This window comes from Oncorhynchus kisutch, unplaced genomic scaffold (assembly GCF_002021735.2).
Source record: "Oncorhynchus kisutch isolate 150728-3 unplaced genomic scaffold, Okis_V2 Okis01b-Okis20b_hom, whole genome shotgun sequence".
NCBI lineage: Eukaryota > Metazoa > Chordata > Actinopteri > Salmoniformes > Salmonidae > Oncorhynchus > Oncorhynchus kisutch.
In genome coordinates this window covers 13,851,428-13,867,944 of record NW_022261978.1, presented here as the reverse complement: position 1 = coordinate 13,867,944, position 16,517 = coordinate 13,851,428, and the positions used below count along the sequence as shown (strand labels likewise).

The 16,517-nt window shown below is 49.4% G+C and overlaps 1 protein-coding gene across 1 annotated transcript; it reads left to right on the top strand.

Annotated features, from left to right (window-relative positions):
* Window positions 1–4,227: 4,227 nt before the first annotated feature.
* On the top strand, window positions 4,228–10,173 carry LOC109886294 (UPF0472 protein C16orf72 homolog). Its single transcript, XM_020478011.2, has 4 exons — window positions 4,228–4,748; window positions 5,886–5,966; window positions 7,009–7,305; window positions 8,795–10,173. The coding sequence occupies exons 1-4, from the start codon at window positions 4,550–4,552 to the stop codon at window positions 9,067–9,069; spliced, it is 852 nt and encodes a 283-aa protein (XP_020333600.1). The 5' UTR covers window positions 4,228–4,549; the 3' UTR covers window positions 9,070–10,173.
* Window positions 10,174–16,517: the final 6,344 nt, after the last annotated feature.

The following is a 16,517-nucleotide window of genomic DNA, read 5'->3' as shown; positions in this document are numbered from 1 at the left end:
GTAGCCTAGTGGTTAGAGTGTAGAGGTGGCAGGTAGCCTAGTGGTTAGAGTGTAGAGGTGGTAGGTAGCCTAGTGGTTAGAGTGTAGAGGCGGCAGGGTAGCCTAGTGGTTAGAGTGTAGAGGTGGCAGGTAGCCTAGTGGTTAGAGTGTAGAGGTGCAGGTAGCCTAGTGGTTAGAGTGTAGAGGTGGCAAGGTAGCCTAGTGGTTAGAGTGTAGGGGTGGCAGGTAGCCTAGTGGTTAGAGTGTAGAGGTGGCAGGTAGCCTAGTGGTTAGAGTGTAGAGGTGGCCAGGTATGCCTTAGTGGTTAGAGTGGTAGAGGTGGCAAGCGTAGCCTAGTGGGTTAGAGTGTAGAGGTGGCAGGTAGCCTAGTGGTTTAGAGTGTAGAGGTGGTAGGTAGCCTAGTGGTTAGAGTGTAGAGGTGTCAGGTACCTAGTGGTTAGAGTGTAGAGGTGGCAGGTAGCCTAGTGGTTAAGAGGTAGAGGTGGCAGGTAGCCTAGTGGTTAGAGGTAGAGGTGGCAGGTAGCTAGTGGTAAGTGTAGGTGGCCAGGGGTGCCTAGGTTAGAGTGTAGAGGTGGCAGGTAGCCTAGTGGTTAGAGTGTAGAGGTGGCAGGTAGCCTAGTGGTTAGAGTGTAGAGGTCGGCAGGTAGCCTAGTGGTTAGAGTGTAGAGGTGGCAGGTAGCCTAGTGGTTAGAGTGTAGAGGTGGCAGGTAGCCTAGTGGTTAGAGTGTAGAGGGTGGCAGGTAGCCTAGTGGTTAGAGTGTAGAGGTGGCAGGTAGCCTAGTGGTTAGAGTGTAGAGGTGGCAGGTAGCCTAGTGGTTAGAGTGTAGAGGAGGCAGGTAGCCTAGTGGTTAGAGTGTAGAGGTGGCAGGTAGGCCTATGGTTAGAGTGTAGGAGGGTTGCAGGTGAGCCTAGTGGTTAGAGTGTAGAGGTGGCAGGTAGCCTAGTGGTTAGAGTGTAGAGGTGGCAGGTAGCCTAGTGGTTAGAGTGTAGAGGTGGCAGGTAGCCTAGTGGTTAGAAGGTAGAGGTGGCAGGTAGCCTAGTGGTTAGAGTGTAGAGGTGGCAGGTAGCCTAGTGGTTAGAGTGTAGAGGTGGCAGGTAGCCTAGTGGTTAGAGTGTAGAGGTGGCAGGTAGCCTAGTGGTTAGAGTGTAGAGGTGGCAGGTAGCCTAGTGGTTAGAGTGTAGAGGTGGCAGGTAGCCTAGTGGTTAGAGTGTAGAGGAGGCAGTAGCCTAGTGGTTAGAGTGTAGAGGTGGCAGGTAGCCTAGTGGTTAGAGTGTTAGAGTGGCAGGTAGCCTAGTGGTTAGAGTGTAGAGGTGGCAGGTAGCCTAGTGGTTAGAGTGTAGAGGTGGCAGGGTAGCCTAGTGGTTAGAGTGTAGAGGTTGGCAGGTAGCCTAGTGGTTAGAGTGTAGAGGTGGCAGGTAGCCTAGTGGTTAGAGTGTAGAGGTGGCAGGTAGCCTAGTGGTTAGAGTGTAGAGGTGGCAGGTAGCCTAGTGGTTAGAGTGTAGAGGTGGCAGGTAGCCTAGTGGTTAGAGTGTAGAGGTGGCAGGTAGCCTAGTGGTTAGAGTGTAGAGGGTGGCAGGTAGCCTAGTGGTTAGAGTGTAGAGGTGGCAGGTAGCCTAGTGGTTAGAGTGTAGAGGTGGCAGGTAGCCTAGTGGTCTAGGAGTGTAGAGGTGGCAGGGTAGCCTAAGGTGGTTAGAGTGTAGAGGTGGCAGGTAGCCTAGTTGGTTAGAGTGTAGAGGTGGCAGGTAGCCTAGTGGTTAGAGTGTAGAGGTGGCAGGTAGCTTAGTGTTAGAGTGTAGAGGTGGCAGGTAGCCTAGTGGTTAGAGTGTAGAGGGGGCAGGTAGCCTAGTGGTTAGAGTGTTAGAGGGTGGCAGGTAGCCTAGTGGTTAGAGGTAGAGTGGCAGGCTAGCCTAGTGGTTAGAGTGTAGAGGGTGGCAGGTAGCCTAGTGGTATAGAGTGTTAGAGGTGGCAGGTAGCCTAGTGGTTAGAGTGTAGAGGTGGCAGGTAGCCTAGTGGTTAGAGTGTTAGAGGTGGCAGGTAGCCTAGTGGTTAGAGTGTAGAGGTGGCAGGTAGCCTAGTGGTTAGAGTGTAGAGGTGGCAGGTAAGCCTAGTGGTTAAGATGTAAGGTGGCAGGTAGCTAGTGTTAGAGTGTAGAGGTGGCAGGTAGCCTAGTGTTAGAGTGTAGAGGTGGCAGGTAGCCTAGTGGTTAGAGTGTAGAGGAGGCAGGTAGGCTAGTGGTTAGAGTGTAGAGGTGGCAGGGTAGCCTAGTGGTTAGAGTGTAGAGGTGGCAGGTAGCCTAGTGGTTAGAGTGTAGAGGTGGCAGGTTAGCCTAGTGGGTTAGAGTGTTGAGGTGGCAGGTAGCCTAGTGGTTAGAGTGTAGAGGTGGCAGGTAGCCTAGTGGTTAGAGTGTAGAGGTGGCAGGTAGCCTAGTGGTTAGAGTGTAGAGGCGGCAGGGTAGCCTAGTGGTTAGAGTGTAGAGGTGGCAGGTAGCCTAGTGGTTAGAGTGTAGAGGAGGCAGGTAGCCTAGTGGTTAGAGTGTTGAGGTGGCAGGTAGCCTAGTGGTTAGAGTGTAGAGGTGGCAGGTAGCCTAGTGGTTAGAGTGTAGAGGTGGCAGGTAGCCTAGTGGTTAGAGTGTAGAGGTGGCAGGTAGCCTAGTGGTTAGAGTGTAGAGGTGGCAGGTAGCCTAGTGGTTAGAGTGTAGAGGTGGCAGGTAGCCTAGTGGTTAGAGTGTAGAGGTGGCAGGTAGCCTAGTGGTTAGAGTGTAGAGGTGGCAGGTAGCCTAGTGGTTAGAGTGTAGAGGTGGCAGGTAGCCTAGTGGTTAGAGTGTAGAGGTGGCAGGTAGCCTAGTGGTTAGAGTGTAGAGGTGGCAGGTAGCCTAGTGGTTAGAGTGTAGAGGTGGCAGGTAGCCTAGTGGTTAGAGTGTAGAGGTGGCAGGTAGCCTAGTGGTTAGAGTGTAGAGGTGGCAGGGTAGCCTAGTGGTTAGAGTGTAGAGGTGGCAGGTAGCCTAGTGGTTAGAGTGTAGAGGTGGCAGGTAGCCTAGTGGTTAGAGTGTAGAGGTGGCAGGTAGCCTAGTGGTTAGAGTGTAGAGGAGGCAGGTAGCCTAGTGGTTAGAGTGTAGAGGTGGCAGGTAGCCTAGTGGTTAGAGTGTAGAGGTGGCAGGTAGCCTAGTGGTTAGAGTGTAGAGGTGGCAGGTAGCCTAGTGGTTAGAGTGTAGAGGTGGCAGGTAGCCTAGTGGTTAGAGTGTAGAGGAGGCAGGTAGCCTAGTGGTTAGAGTGTAGAGGTGGTAGGTAGCCTAGTGGTTAGAGTGTAGAGGAGGCAGGTAGCCTAGTGGTTAGAGTGTAGAGGTGGTAGGTAGCCTAGTGGTTAGAGTGTAGAGGTGGCAGGTAGCCTAGTGGTTAGAGTGTAGAGGTGGCAGGTAGCCTAGTGGTTAGAGTGTAGAGGTGGCAGGTAGCCTAGTGGTTAGAGTGTTGGGCCAGTAACCGAAAGGTTGCTAGATTGAATCCCCGAGCTGACAAGGTAAAAATCGGTCATTCTCTCCCCTGAACAGGGCAGTTCATAGGCTATCATTGTAAATAAGAATTTGTTCTTAACTGACTTGCCTAGTTAAATTTTAAAAATCTATTTAAAAAATATGGCCATTTTAACCCGATTTGACCTTTGAAACCCCTTTTAAATTGGCCTTAAAAATGTAAATGTAAGCTGTTATCCGGCCTAACTTTATGGATCTAACATTATTGTTTAGCATGGATGACGAGCTGTAACAAGCAAACAAACAAGATATCACTTTGTCCAGGTTGGCTGGTCTACTAAAGGGGGTCATTTATTTGACATTTTTTTAATTATTGAGCTACTTTCTGACTGTAGGCCAGAATTTGAGGCTAAATAATATAGTTTGTAAACTTCCATCCGCGCGGATAGTTATCCGAGATCTTTGGTACGTCCATACACTAAACCCACACAACCCTGAGCATAACCTTAACCGTGTTAAACGTCAACTTGAATGAGGGTAAGGCCATCCACAAGGAACCTGATAACACGGCTCCCTCTGGACAGACACCGTTTGACAGTCAAAGGAGGAGGAGGAGGGGGGCGGGATCAACATTGTTGTTCTATGACGTAGCTCTTCCCTTTTACATCCAATGAAGACTTGAGAAGAATTCGCAGAACCACGCCCTAAGCAACCCCTGTAGGCCAATCGTTTTTAAGCATGGTGAGAGAAAAGGCGGGGTTTCAGTTAACAAGCATGTTGACATGTGTTTTTTTTTTTAAAGAGATTCTCTCAGTCGACGACTCCTTCAGTTTGTTTAGTACCGGGGCGACCTGCGTTTAGACACCCGATGTTTTCACAATGCGGATCTAACTTCAACAACAGCTGGGCTTTTTAAAATAATTATTATTTTTAGCGTTTCTTACGGCTAGTTACCAATCCATCCGATTAGAATTCACATCTATAAGGAAGTTTTGTTTTTTTTTACGAGAGGGGAGGGAGGGTGGGGGGGTTACCCACATATAATAAACAGTAACGTAATAGACGCTTAATTGCGATTTATTATGGAGGAGAAGAAGGAGAAGGAGGGCGAAGCGGAGATCCAGGAGCACGGTCCCGAACATTGGTTCTCCAAATGGGAGCGGCAGTGTTTGGCCGAAGCGGAGCGACAGGAGCCGAGCGACGACGAGTCGGAGCAAAGTCAGCAAAAACTATGGCATCTTTTCCAAAATTCAGCCACTGCGGTCGCACAGCTATACAAAGGTCCGGAATAATACTTCATTAACAACTAGTATTAGCTAATTAAGATAGCTTTTTTTAATGCTAATTGTCAGCTATCAGATAGAGTCGAGTGGCAAGGCAAACAAAGGACATTAAGGCGATCTAGTTTGCTGTTTTTGTTTCGTTTGGCAACCATTTTAGACCCTACTTGTAGTCTATTAGTTTTATATATTAGCTACATTGCTAACTAACATTGTCTAAGAATAATGTACAGATTGTCATCTTCACCCCCCTGCTGAGTTATCTAGTTGTCAGGTCCAGGAACAGTACTGTAGCTGTAGCTCGGGAACTAACTAAAGATATCATAGATATATTATATTTTGACCTCTTTACATCGTTCTAGTGATTTGCATTTATTTGTTTAATCCTTTCCACAAAAAAAAGTATTAATGTCGAGTTTTGACAATTTTTCGTCTCGAGTTAACTTTGCAGTCTGACCGTAACGCAGAACAAAATGGCGAAGCGCAGGGAGGAGTTGTGTTGAAAATAACTATTTTTTAAATTATTATTATTATTATTTACCACCAAGCTGTTTCTGTTTTTGTCTGACACTCGGTCCTCTTGGCACATTCACAACACTTGACCATTCACCTTGTCTGGTCAATCAATTTAAAAACGCTGATCAATGCGTTACTAGGACAAAATGGCGATTGGGTTATGACTAATGTTATCTATCCGACTTAGTGTATAGTAGTTATTCTACTAGTTTATCACAATATTGAGGGTGTATTCTACATCCACGTCTCTAGTGAAACAACCACTATGCCGTGATGACTAGATTAGTTTTGCTCGTTTTTTTGGGCCAAAGCCAGTGTTCAGCTAACTAGATAACTGTCGCTTGGTTTCTTTGCCATAGGTTTGGTCTTAAGGCATATAAACACAGTGAAGTCAGACTGATGCAGCTCAGTCAGACAAAATGGCGTTGCTTAGCCAAGTTGAAGGGTCAAAGTAGAGAAAGTTGTCTATTCAAAGTTATACGGGCCTGGGAAAAAAGTCGCAGTCTTGCCAGACGATGTCGTATGTTAGACACAAGCATGGAATTAATGGCATGTATTGGTTTTGTGAATGTCAAGTTGCTCCGGTTGTTAACATTGACCTTTTTTGTGTGTGTGTTTTCAGACAGAGTTTGTCAACAGCAGGGTCTATCTCTCTGGGTTCCCTTCCAGAACGCAGCTACTGCCGTCACCAACCTATACAAAGGTAACTAAATGCTGAGTTTAACTTGTTTTATTGTGTGTTTTTGTCTTGTGGCTGTGTGACACACTGTTGAGTGTCTGTGTTTTTACCAGGCTAGGGTTTCCCTGGGGGGGGACACTCGGATGAACGACAACACAGTCTACCACCCTAACCCTTCCCCTCCTCTCTTCCCTAGCCACACACCCATACTCCGTGCTGTAGCTAGACCACCAGGGTCCTGTTCACTAAGGAGGAAATGGAAGAGAACGTTCCGATGTGGGGAACCTGTCCAATAGAAAATGCTTGTTTTTGTTTTTCCGTCGCAAGATGCTTTCTACGTTGTGCACTGTTAAATACATCCCTGTATTCTATTGAGCTCAGTTTCAATGCTATTACTGCAGTCATTTTGGAAATGTATTGGAGACTAATGCTACCTGCTATTAATTCTACCTGCTATTAATGCAGTAAGTCATTGTGTAAATGTATTGGAGACTAATGCTACCTGCTATTAGTGCAGTAAGTCATTATGTAAATTTATTGGAGACTAATGCTACCTGCTATTAATTCTACCTGCTGTTAGTGCAGTAAGTCAATATGTAAACATCTTGGAGACTAATGCTACCTGCTATTAGTGCAGTAAGTCATTATGTAAATGTCTTGGAGACTAATGCTACCTGCTATTAATGCTACCTGCTATTAGTGCAGTAAGTCATTATGTAAATGTCTTGGAGACTAATGCTACCTGCTATTAGTGCTACCTGCTATTAGTGCTACCTGTTACTAATTCTACCTGCTATTAATTCTACCTGCTATTAGCGCAGTAGGTCATTATGTAAACGTCATGGAGACTAATTCTACCTGTTACTAATTCTACCTGTTATTAATTCTACCTGCTATTAATTCTACCTGCTATTAATTCTACCTGCTATTACCACAGTAAGTCTTGGAGACTAATTCTACCTGTAATGTTAATGTGATAAATGACTTGATTTATCTCTTCTGTGAAACCTGTCCCCCCCCCCAATCCAACCTCTCACCCTCTCTCTCCCTCTCTCCTCCCCCTCAGAGTCACTAGAGTCCCACCAGCGGAGCTATGAGTTGGGGGTCCAGCGGGCGTACCAGCGTCGTAACAAAGACATGCTGGCCTGGGTGAAGAAGAGGAGGAGAAACATCAGGAGGGAGGACCTCATCAGCTTTTTGTGTGGCAAGGCCCCGCCCCCACGCAACCCCCGTCGCGACGCACAGACACCCAAACACGGCCACGCCCTCTCTGTGATGTCACCTGGCAGGCCGCCGTCCACGGAGAGCGGGTCGTCTGTCGAGGCTGACCTGCAGCCCTTCAGAGAGGCCATCGCACTGCACGGTGAGACAGACAGACGCACACACTGCACGGCCAGACAGACAGACAGACAGACGGACGCACACACTGCACGGTGAGACAGACAGACGGACGCACACACTGCACGGTGAGACAGACAGACGGACGCACACACTGCACGGTGAGACAGACAGACAGACAGACAGACGGATGCACACACTGCACGGTGAGACAGACAGACAGACGGATGCACACACTGCACGGTGAGACAGACAGACAGACGGACGCACACGCTGCACGGTGAGACAGACGGACGGACGCACACGCTGCACGGTGAGACAGACGGACGGACGCACACGCTGCACGGTGAGACAGACGGACGGACGCACACGCTGCACGGTGAGACAGACAGACGGACGCACACGCTGCACGGTGAGACAGACGGACGGACACACTGCACAGTTTAGGCGGCTGAACCTCTGCATTAGTCAGGAACAGTCCCTTACGAGGCCTCTCTCAACTCCTCCCACCACAGTCCATATCGTTCATGGAACCAGGGCTGTATTGATGCATCATTCAAACGACCGCATAGCCAAACACTGACTGACTGGCCATCAGTCCAGCTAGCTACCTAGCCACTGACTGACTGGCCATCAGCCCAGCTAGCTACCTAGCCAAACACTGACTGACTGGCCATTAGCCCAGCTAGCTACCTAGCAAAACACTGAATGGCCATTAGTCCAGCTAGCTACCTAGCCAAACACTGACTGGCCATTAGTCCAGCTAGCTAGCTACCTAGCCAAACACTGACTGGCCATTAGTCCAGCTAGCTACCTAGCCAAACACTGACTGACTGGCCATTAGCCCAGCTAGCTACCTAGCCAAACACTGACTGACTGGCCATTAGCCCAGCTAGCTACCTAGCCAAACACTGACTGACTGGCCATTAGTCCAGCTAGCTACCTAGCCAAACACTGACTGACTGGCCATTAGCCCAGCTAGCTACCTAGCCAAACACTGACTGACTGGCCATTAGCCCAGCTAGCTACCTAGCCAAACACTGACTGACTGGCCATTAGCCCAGCTAGCTACCTAGCCAAACACTGACTGACTGGCCATTAGCCCAGCTAGCTACCTAGCCAAACACTGACTGACTGGCCATTAGCCCAGCTAGCTACCTAGCCAAACACTGACTGACTGGCCATTAGTCCAGCTAGCTACCTAGCCAAACACTGACTGACTGGCCATTAGTCCAGCTAGCTACCTAGCCAAACACTGACTGACTGGCCATTAGTCCAGCTAGCTAGCTACCTAGCCAAACACTGACTGACTGGCCATTAGTCCAGCTAGCTACCTAGCCAAACACTGTCTCTCTCACCCACCTCTCTCTCTTTTGGTGTCTGAGTAGATGTGGAGAGACACTGCTTGATATATTTTTTTTACTGACACCTGTGTTGTAATTCCCCTCCAGGCCTGAGTGTCTCTGTCACACCTGTATACTAATATTATTATTATTGTTGTAATTCCCCTCCAGGCCTGAGTGGGGCGATGGCCAGTATATCCGTTCGTTCCGGTGCCCCTGGCTCTCCGACGCACCTAACACGCGACAGCCCCGTCACTCCGCAGCCGGGTCGTAACCGTAGGAACGGTCTCCACGACGTCGACCTGAACACCTTCATCGCCGAGGAGATGGCGCTCCATTTGGAGAACGCCGCGGCAACCGCTGCAGCCAATAGGAAGAGGGCGTCTGCCCAGTGCAGTGACGTCATCACAGACTCGCCCACCCATAAACGCAACCGGATGCTCTGAGTGTCCCCGGATATCACACACTAACACACACACACACGCTCAAGGCACGTTTCTCACACACACACATACACTAGATATTTCTACTTTGCTGTCGCGGCCCGAACTGATTGGATGATGACTCGTCCACCAGGCCGGCCAATCAAACCCTCCCAACCTGGCACCTCCCCCTCTGTTGTTTAAAAAAAAAAAGAGAGAAATGTAAATTATTAAAAAGCCACTTATCCCCTCCTCCCTCTCTGTCATCCCTCCTTCCTGTGTTCCCTCCTTTCCTCGTGGTTGGCATGACAACGACTTGGAATGATAGCACAAACAGACTGGTAGCTCACCAGCAGCCTGTCTAGACCACTGGGATGAAACTGTTGGCCATGTGTTCTGAGTGGTGGGACATACCTGTCCCCCCTGTTACTAGAGGTGTGTTGGGGTCCTGAGGCCTAGAAGCCTTCCTGTATAGTAGCTCCTCCCCCCTCCTGTTTACTAGAGGTGTGTTGGGGTCCTGAGGCCTAGAAGCCTTCCTGTATAGTAGCTCCTCCCCCCTCCTGTTTACTAGAGGTGTGTTGGGGTCCTGAGGCCTAGAAGCCTTCCTGTATAGTAGCCCCTCCCCCCTCCTGTTTACTAGAGGTGTGTTGGGGTCCTGAGGCCTAGAAGCCTTCCTGTATAGTAGCCCCTCACCTCTCAAGCGACTGTGGCTCTTGTCTCCCTCCTCTCTGTGTGTGTGTTGGACAGAACTGCCACTAAGTGTGTGTGTGACTTGTCTTTGCCTTTTGAGGAAGCTGCTATCTCTGGCACAGTGGGAAGTTCTGGGGTGTGTTTCTGCCAGCACGTGTGTGTGTGTGTGCGGCTGTGTGTGTGTGTGTGTGTGTGTGTGTGCGGCTGTGTGTGTGTGTTCGTTGAGCACAATCCTGACTGGATTCATGTGTATTTGTGTTTTGTTTTATAAAGCCTCCACCCCAATAGCTCTTCCTGTCTCCTCTCTCTAACCCTTTAACCCCAAGTCCTCTTATCTACAGTGTATATACATTATGACAACTAGGTTCTGCTGTTGTATGATGCAGACATACATGTGGTACATATTGTAAAAAATAAATAAAATAATGTGAAAAAAAAGAAATGTTTAAAATGTAAAATAATGATTCTGGCATTAAACCTTTTAACTATGAACCGTTTCTGAATGTTTTCTCTTTACTGTTCAGACCAGGCTAGTAGACCAGGACCAGGCTACAGGCTAATAGACCAGGCTAATAGACCAGGCTAATAGACCAGGCTAATAGACCAGGCTAATAGACCAGGCTAATAGACCAGGCTACAGGCTAATAGACCAGGCTACAGGCTAGTAGACCAGGCTAGTAGACCAGGCTAATAGACCAGGCTACAGGCTAATAGACCAGGCTAATAGACCAGGCTACAGGCTAATAGACCAGGCTAGTAGACCAGGCTAATAGACCAGGCTAATAGACCAGGCTAATAGACCAGGCTAATAGACCAGGCTAGTAGACCAGGCTACAGGCTAATAGACCAGGCTACAGGCTAATAGACCAGGCTACAGGCTAATAGACCAGGCTAATAGACCAGGCTAATAGACCAGGCTAATAGACCAGGCTACAGGCTAATAGACCAGGCTAATAGACCAGGCTAATAGACCAGGCTACAGGCTAATAGACCAGGCTAATAGACCAGGCTACAGGCTAATAGACCAGGCTAATAGACCAGGCTACAGGCTAATAGACCAGGCTAATAGACCAGGCTAATAGACCAGGCTAATAGACCAGGCTAGTAGACCAGGCTAATAGACCAGGCTAATAGACCAGGCTACAGGCTAGTAGACCAGGCTAATAGACCAGGCTAATAGACCAGGCTACAGGCTAATAGACCAGGCTAGTAGACCAGGCTAATAGACCAGGCTAATAGACCAGGCTAATAGACCAGGCTATGACCAGGCTACAGGCTAATAGACCAGGCTAATAGACCAGGCTAATAGGACCAGGCTACAGGCTAGTAGAACCAGGCTAATAGACCAGGCTACAGGCTAATAGACCAGGCTACAGGCTAATAGACCAGGCTAATAGACCAGGCTACAGGCTAATAGACCAGGCTAATAGACCAGGCTAATAGACCAGGACCAGGCTAGTAGACCAGGCTAATAGACCAGGCTAATAGACCAGGCTAATAGACCAGGCTAGTTGACCAGGCTAGTTGACCAGGCTAATAGACCAGGCTAATAGACCAGGCTAATAGACCAGGCTAATAGACCAGGCTAGTAGACCAGGCTAATAGACCAGGCTAATAGACCAGGCTAATAGACCAAGACCAGGCTAATAGACCAGGCAAATAGACCAGGCTAATAGACCAAGACCAGGCTAATAGACCAAGACCAGGCTAATAGACCAAGACCAGGCTAATAGACCATGCTAATAGACCGCGGCTAATAGACCAGGCTAATAGACCAGGCTAATAGACCAGGCTAATAGACCAGGCTAATAGACCAGGCTAGTAGACCAGGCTAGTTGACCAGGCTAATAGACCAGGCTAATAGACCAGGCTAATAGACCAGGCTAGTAGACCAGGCTAGTTGACCAGGCTAATAGACCAGGCTAGTAGACCAGGCTAATAGACCAGGCTAGTAGACCAGGCTAATAGACCAGGCTAGTAGACCAGGCTAGTTGACCAGGCTAATAGACCAGGCTAATAGACCAAGACCAGGCTAATAGACCAAGACCAGGCTACAGGCTAATAGACCAGGCTAATAGACCAAGACCAGGCTAATAGACCAAGACCAGGCTAATAGACCAAGACCAGGCTAATAGACCAAGACCAGGCTAATAGACCAAGACCAGGCTAATAGACCAGGCTAGTTGACCAGGCTAATAGACCAGGCTAGTAGACCAGGCTAGTTGACCAGGCTAGTTGACCAGGCTAATAGACAGGCTAGTTGACCAGGCTAAAAGACCAGGCTAGTTGACCAGGCTAATAGACCAGGCTAATAGACCAGGCTAATAGACCAGGCTAGTTGACCAGGCTAATAGACCAGGCTAATAGACCAGGCTAGTTGACCAGGCTAGTTGACCAGGCTAATAGACCAGGCTAGTTGACCAGGCTAATAGACAGGCTAATAGACCAGGCTAGTTGACCAGGCTAGTTGACCAGGCTAATAGACCAGGCTAGTTGACCAGGCTAATAGACCCAGGCTAGTTGACCAGGCTAATAGACCAGGCTAGTTGACCAAGCTAGTTGACCAGGCTAATAGACCAGGCTAGTAGACCAGGCTAGGTTGACCCAGGCTAGTTGACCAGGCTAGTTTTCCAGGCTAGTTGACCAGGCTAATAGACAGGCTAATAGCCCAGGCTAGTAGACCAGGCTAGTTGACCAGGCTAATAGACCAGGCTAGTTGACCAGGCTAATAGACCAGGCTAGTTGACCAGGCTAATAGACCAGGCTAGTTGACCAGGCTAATAGACCAGGCTAGTTGACCAGGCTAGTTGACCAGGCTAGTTGACCAGGCTAGTTGACCAGGCTTGTTGACCAGGCTAGTTGACCAGGCTAATAGACCAGGCTAGTTGACCAGGCTAATAGACCAGGCTAGTTGACCAGGCTAATAGACCAGGCTAGTTGACCAGGCTAATAGACCAGGCTAGTTGACCAGGCTTGTTGACCAGGCTAGTTGACCAGGCTAGTTGACCAGGCTAATAGACCCAGGCTAATAGACCAGGCCTAGTTGACCAGGCTAATAGACCAGGCTAGTTGACCAGGCTAATAGACCAGGCTAGTTGACCAGGCTAATAGACCAGGCTAGTTGACCAGGCTAGTTGACCAGGCTAGTGACCAGGCTAATAGACCAGGCTAATAGACCAGGCTAGTAGGACCAGGCTAGTTGACCAGGCAGTTGACCAGCTAATAGACCCAGGCTATAGACCAGGCTAGTTGACCAGGCTAGTTTTCCAGGCTAGTTGACCAGGCTAGTTGACCAGGCTAATAGACCAGGCTAGTAGACCAGGCTAGTAGACCAGGCTAGTTGACCAGGCTAATAGACCAGGCTAATAGACCAGGCTAGTTGACCAGGCTAATAGACCAGGCTAATAGACCAGGCTAGTTGACCAGGCTAGTAGACCAGGCTAGTTGACCAGGCTAGTTGACCAGGCTAATAGACCAGGCTAGTTGACCAGGCTAGTTGACCAGGCTAGTTGACCAGGCTAATAGACCAGGCTAATAGACCAGGCTAGTAGACCAGGCTAGTTGACCAGGCTAGTAGACCAGGCTAATAGACCAGGCTAGTAGACCAGGCTAGTTGACCAGGCTAGTTGACCAGGCTAGTTGACCAGGCTAATAGACCAGGCTAGTTGACCAGGCTAATAGACCAGGCTAGTTGACCAGGCTAATAGACCAGGCTAGTTGACCAGGCTAATAGACCAGGCTAGTTGACCAGGCTAATAGACCAGGCTAGTTGACCAGGCTAATAGACCAGGCTAGTTGACCAGGCTAGTTGACCAGGCTAGTTGACCAGGCTAGTTGACCAGGCTTGTTGACCAGGCTAGTTGACCAGGCTAATAGACCAGGCTAGTTGACCAGGCTAATAGACCAGGCTAGTTGACCAGGCTAATAGACCAGGCTAGTTGACCAGGCTAATAGACCAGGCTAGTTGACCAGGCTTGTTGACCAGGCTAGTTGACCAGGCTAGTTGACCAGGCTAATAGACCAGGCTAATAGACCAGGCTAGTTGACCAGGCTAGTTGACCAGGCTAGTTGACCAGGCTAGTTGACCAGGCTAATAGACCAGGCTAGTTGACCAGGCTAGTTGACCAGGCTAGTTGACCAGGCTAGTTGACCAGGCTAGTTGACAGGCTAGTTGACCAGGCTAATAGACCAGGCTAAAGACCAGGCTAGTAGACCAGGCTAGTAGACCAGGCTAGTTGACCAGGCTAGTTGACCAGGCTAGTAGACCAGGCTAGTTGACCAGGCTAGTTGACCAGGCTAGTTGACCAGGCTAGTTGACCAGGCTAATAGACCAGGCTAGTTGACCAGGCTAATAGACCAGGCTAATAGACCAGGCTAGTTGACCAGGCTAGTTGACCAGGCTAGTTGACCAGGCTAGTAGACCAGGCTAATAGACCAGGCTAGTTGACCAGGCTAGTTGACCAGGCTAGCCTGGGGATAGTACTGTTTAGACCAGGCTAGTATTAATTGTGGTCTACTAGCCTGGGGATAGTACTGTTTAGACCAGGCTAATAGACCAGGCTAGTATTAATTGTGGTCTACTAGCCTGGGGATAGTACTGTTTAGACCAGGCTAGTATTAATTGTGGTCTGCTAGCCTGGCTGGCCAGTGCTGTTGAGATCAGGCTAGTTGACCAGGCTAGTATTAATTGTGGTCTACTAGCCTGGGGATAGTGCTGTTTAGACCAGGCTAGTTGACCAGGCTAGTATTAATTGTGGTCTACTAACCTGGGGATAGTACTGTTCAGACCAGGCTAGTATTAATTGTGGTCTGCTAGCCTGGGGATAGTACTGTTCAGACCAGGCTAGTATTAATTGTGGTCTGCTAGCCTGGGGATAGTACTGTTCAGACCAGGCTAGTATTAATTGTGGTCTGCTAGCCTGGGGATAGTACTGTTCAGACCAGGCTAGTATTAATTGTGGTCTACTAACCTGGGGATAGTGCTGTTTAGACCAGGCTAGTATTAATTGCGGGTCTACTAGCTTGGCAGGCCATTGCCCAAAGTCCTTAAATTCCATCACTGTTTTTAACTATGAACGGACTCTGAGGATCAGTCTGTTTTTAACTATGAATGGTCACATTACTGCTACAGGAATAACAAAACGATGATCCACTTCCCCGAGTCGTGTTGAGTTGGTGTGCCGACGGGAGCTTGATGTGTTGTAACCGTGTTGAGTTGGCGTGCCGACAGGAGCTTGATACATTTATGCCACATGGGGGCAGCAGAGACCAACATCACCAGCCATCTCTTCAGACCAACATCACCACCCATCTCTTCAGACTATATGGGGGCAGCAGAGACCAACATCACCAGCCATCTCTTCAGACCAACAGCACCACCCATCTCTTCAGACCACATGGGGGCAGCAGAGACCAACATCACCAGCCATCTCTTCAGACCACATGGGGCAGCAGAGACCAACATCACCAGCCATCTCTTCAGACCACATGGGGGCAGCAGAGACCAACATCACCACCCATCTCTTCAGACCACATGGGGGCAGCAGAGACCAACATCACCACCCATCTCTTCAGACCAACAGCACCACCCATCTCTTCAGACCAACATCACCAGCCATCTCTTCAGACCACATGGGGGCAGCAGAGACCAACATCACCAGCCATCTCTTCAGACCAACATCACCACCCATCTCTTCAGACCACATGGGGGCAGCAGAGACCAACATCACCACCCATCTCTTCAGACCACATGGGGGCTGCAGAGACCAACATCACCAGCCATCTCTTCAGACCAACATCACCAGCTATCTCTTCAGACCACATGGGGGCTGCAAAAACCAACATCACCAGCCATCTCTTCAGACCAACATCACCACCCATCTCTTCAGACCATATGGGGGCAGCAGAGACCAACATCACCAGCCATCTCTTCAGACCAACATCACCACCCATCTCTTCAGACCACATGGGGGCTGCAGAGACCAACATCACCAGCCATCTCTTCAGACCAACATCACCAGCCATCTCTTCAGACCAACATCACCACCCATCTCTTCAGACCAACATCACCAGCCATCTCTTCAGACCACATGGGGGCAGCAGAGACCAACATCACCAAGCCATCTCTTCAGACCAACATCACAACCCATCTCTTCAGACCAACAGCACCACCCATCTCTTCAGACCACAGACACCACAGAATCTCCTGTCTCCTCAGACAACAGACACCACAGAATCTCCTCAGACAACAGACACCACAGAATCTCCTGTCTCAGACAACAGACACCACAGAATCTCCTCAGACCACAGACACCACATAATCTCCTGTCTCCTCAGACAACAGACACCACAGAATCTCCTGTCTCCTCAGACAACAGACACCACAGAATCTCCTGTCTCCTCAGACAACGGCCACAGGCCACTACCCCCCCCCCCCCATTCCATATCACACAGAACAGAGGGCTTAGAAACTGCTAGAAATATGATAATTTGACTACTTTTTCTTCCCCACCAAATGAAAACCGCAGCCCTTCCTGTATAGTAGCCCCTCCCCCCTCCTGTTTACTAGAGGTGTGTTGGGGTCCTGAGGCCTAGAAGCCTTCCTGTATAGTAGCCCCTCCCCCATCCTGTTTACTAGAGGTGTGTTGGGGTCCTGAGGCCTAGAAGCCTTCCTGTATAGTAGCCCCTCCCCCCTCCTGTTTACTAGAGGTGTGTTGGGGTCCTGAGGCCTAGAAGCCTTCCTGTATAGTAGCCCCTCCCCCCTCCTGTTTACTAGAGGTGTG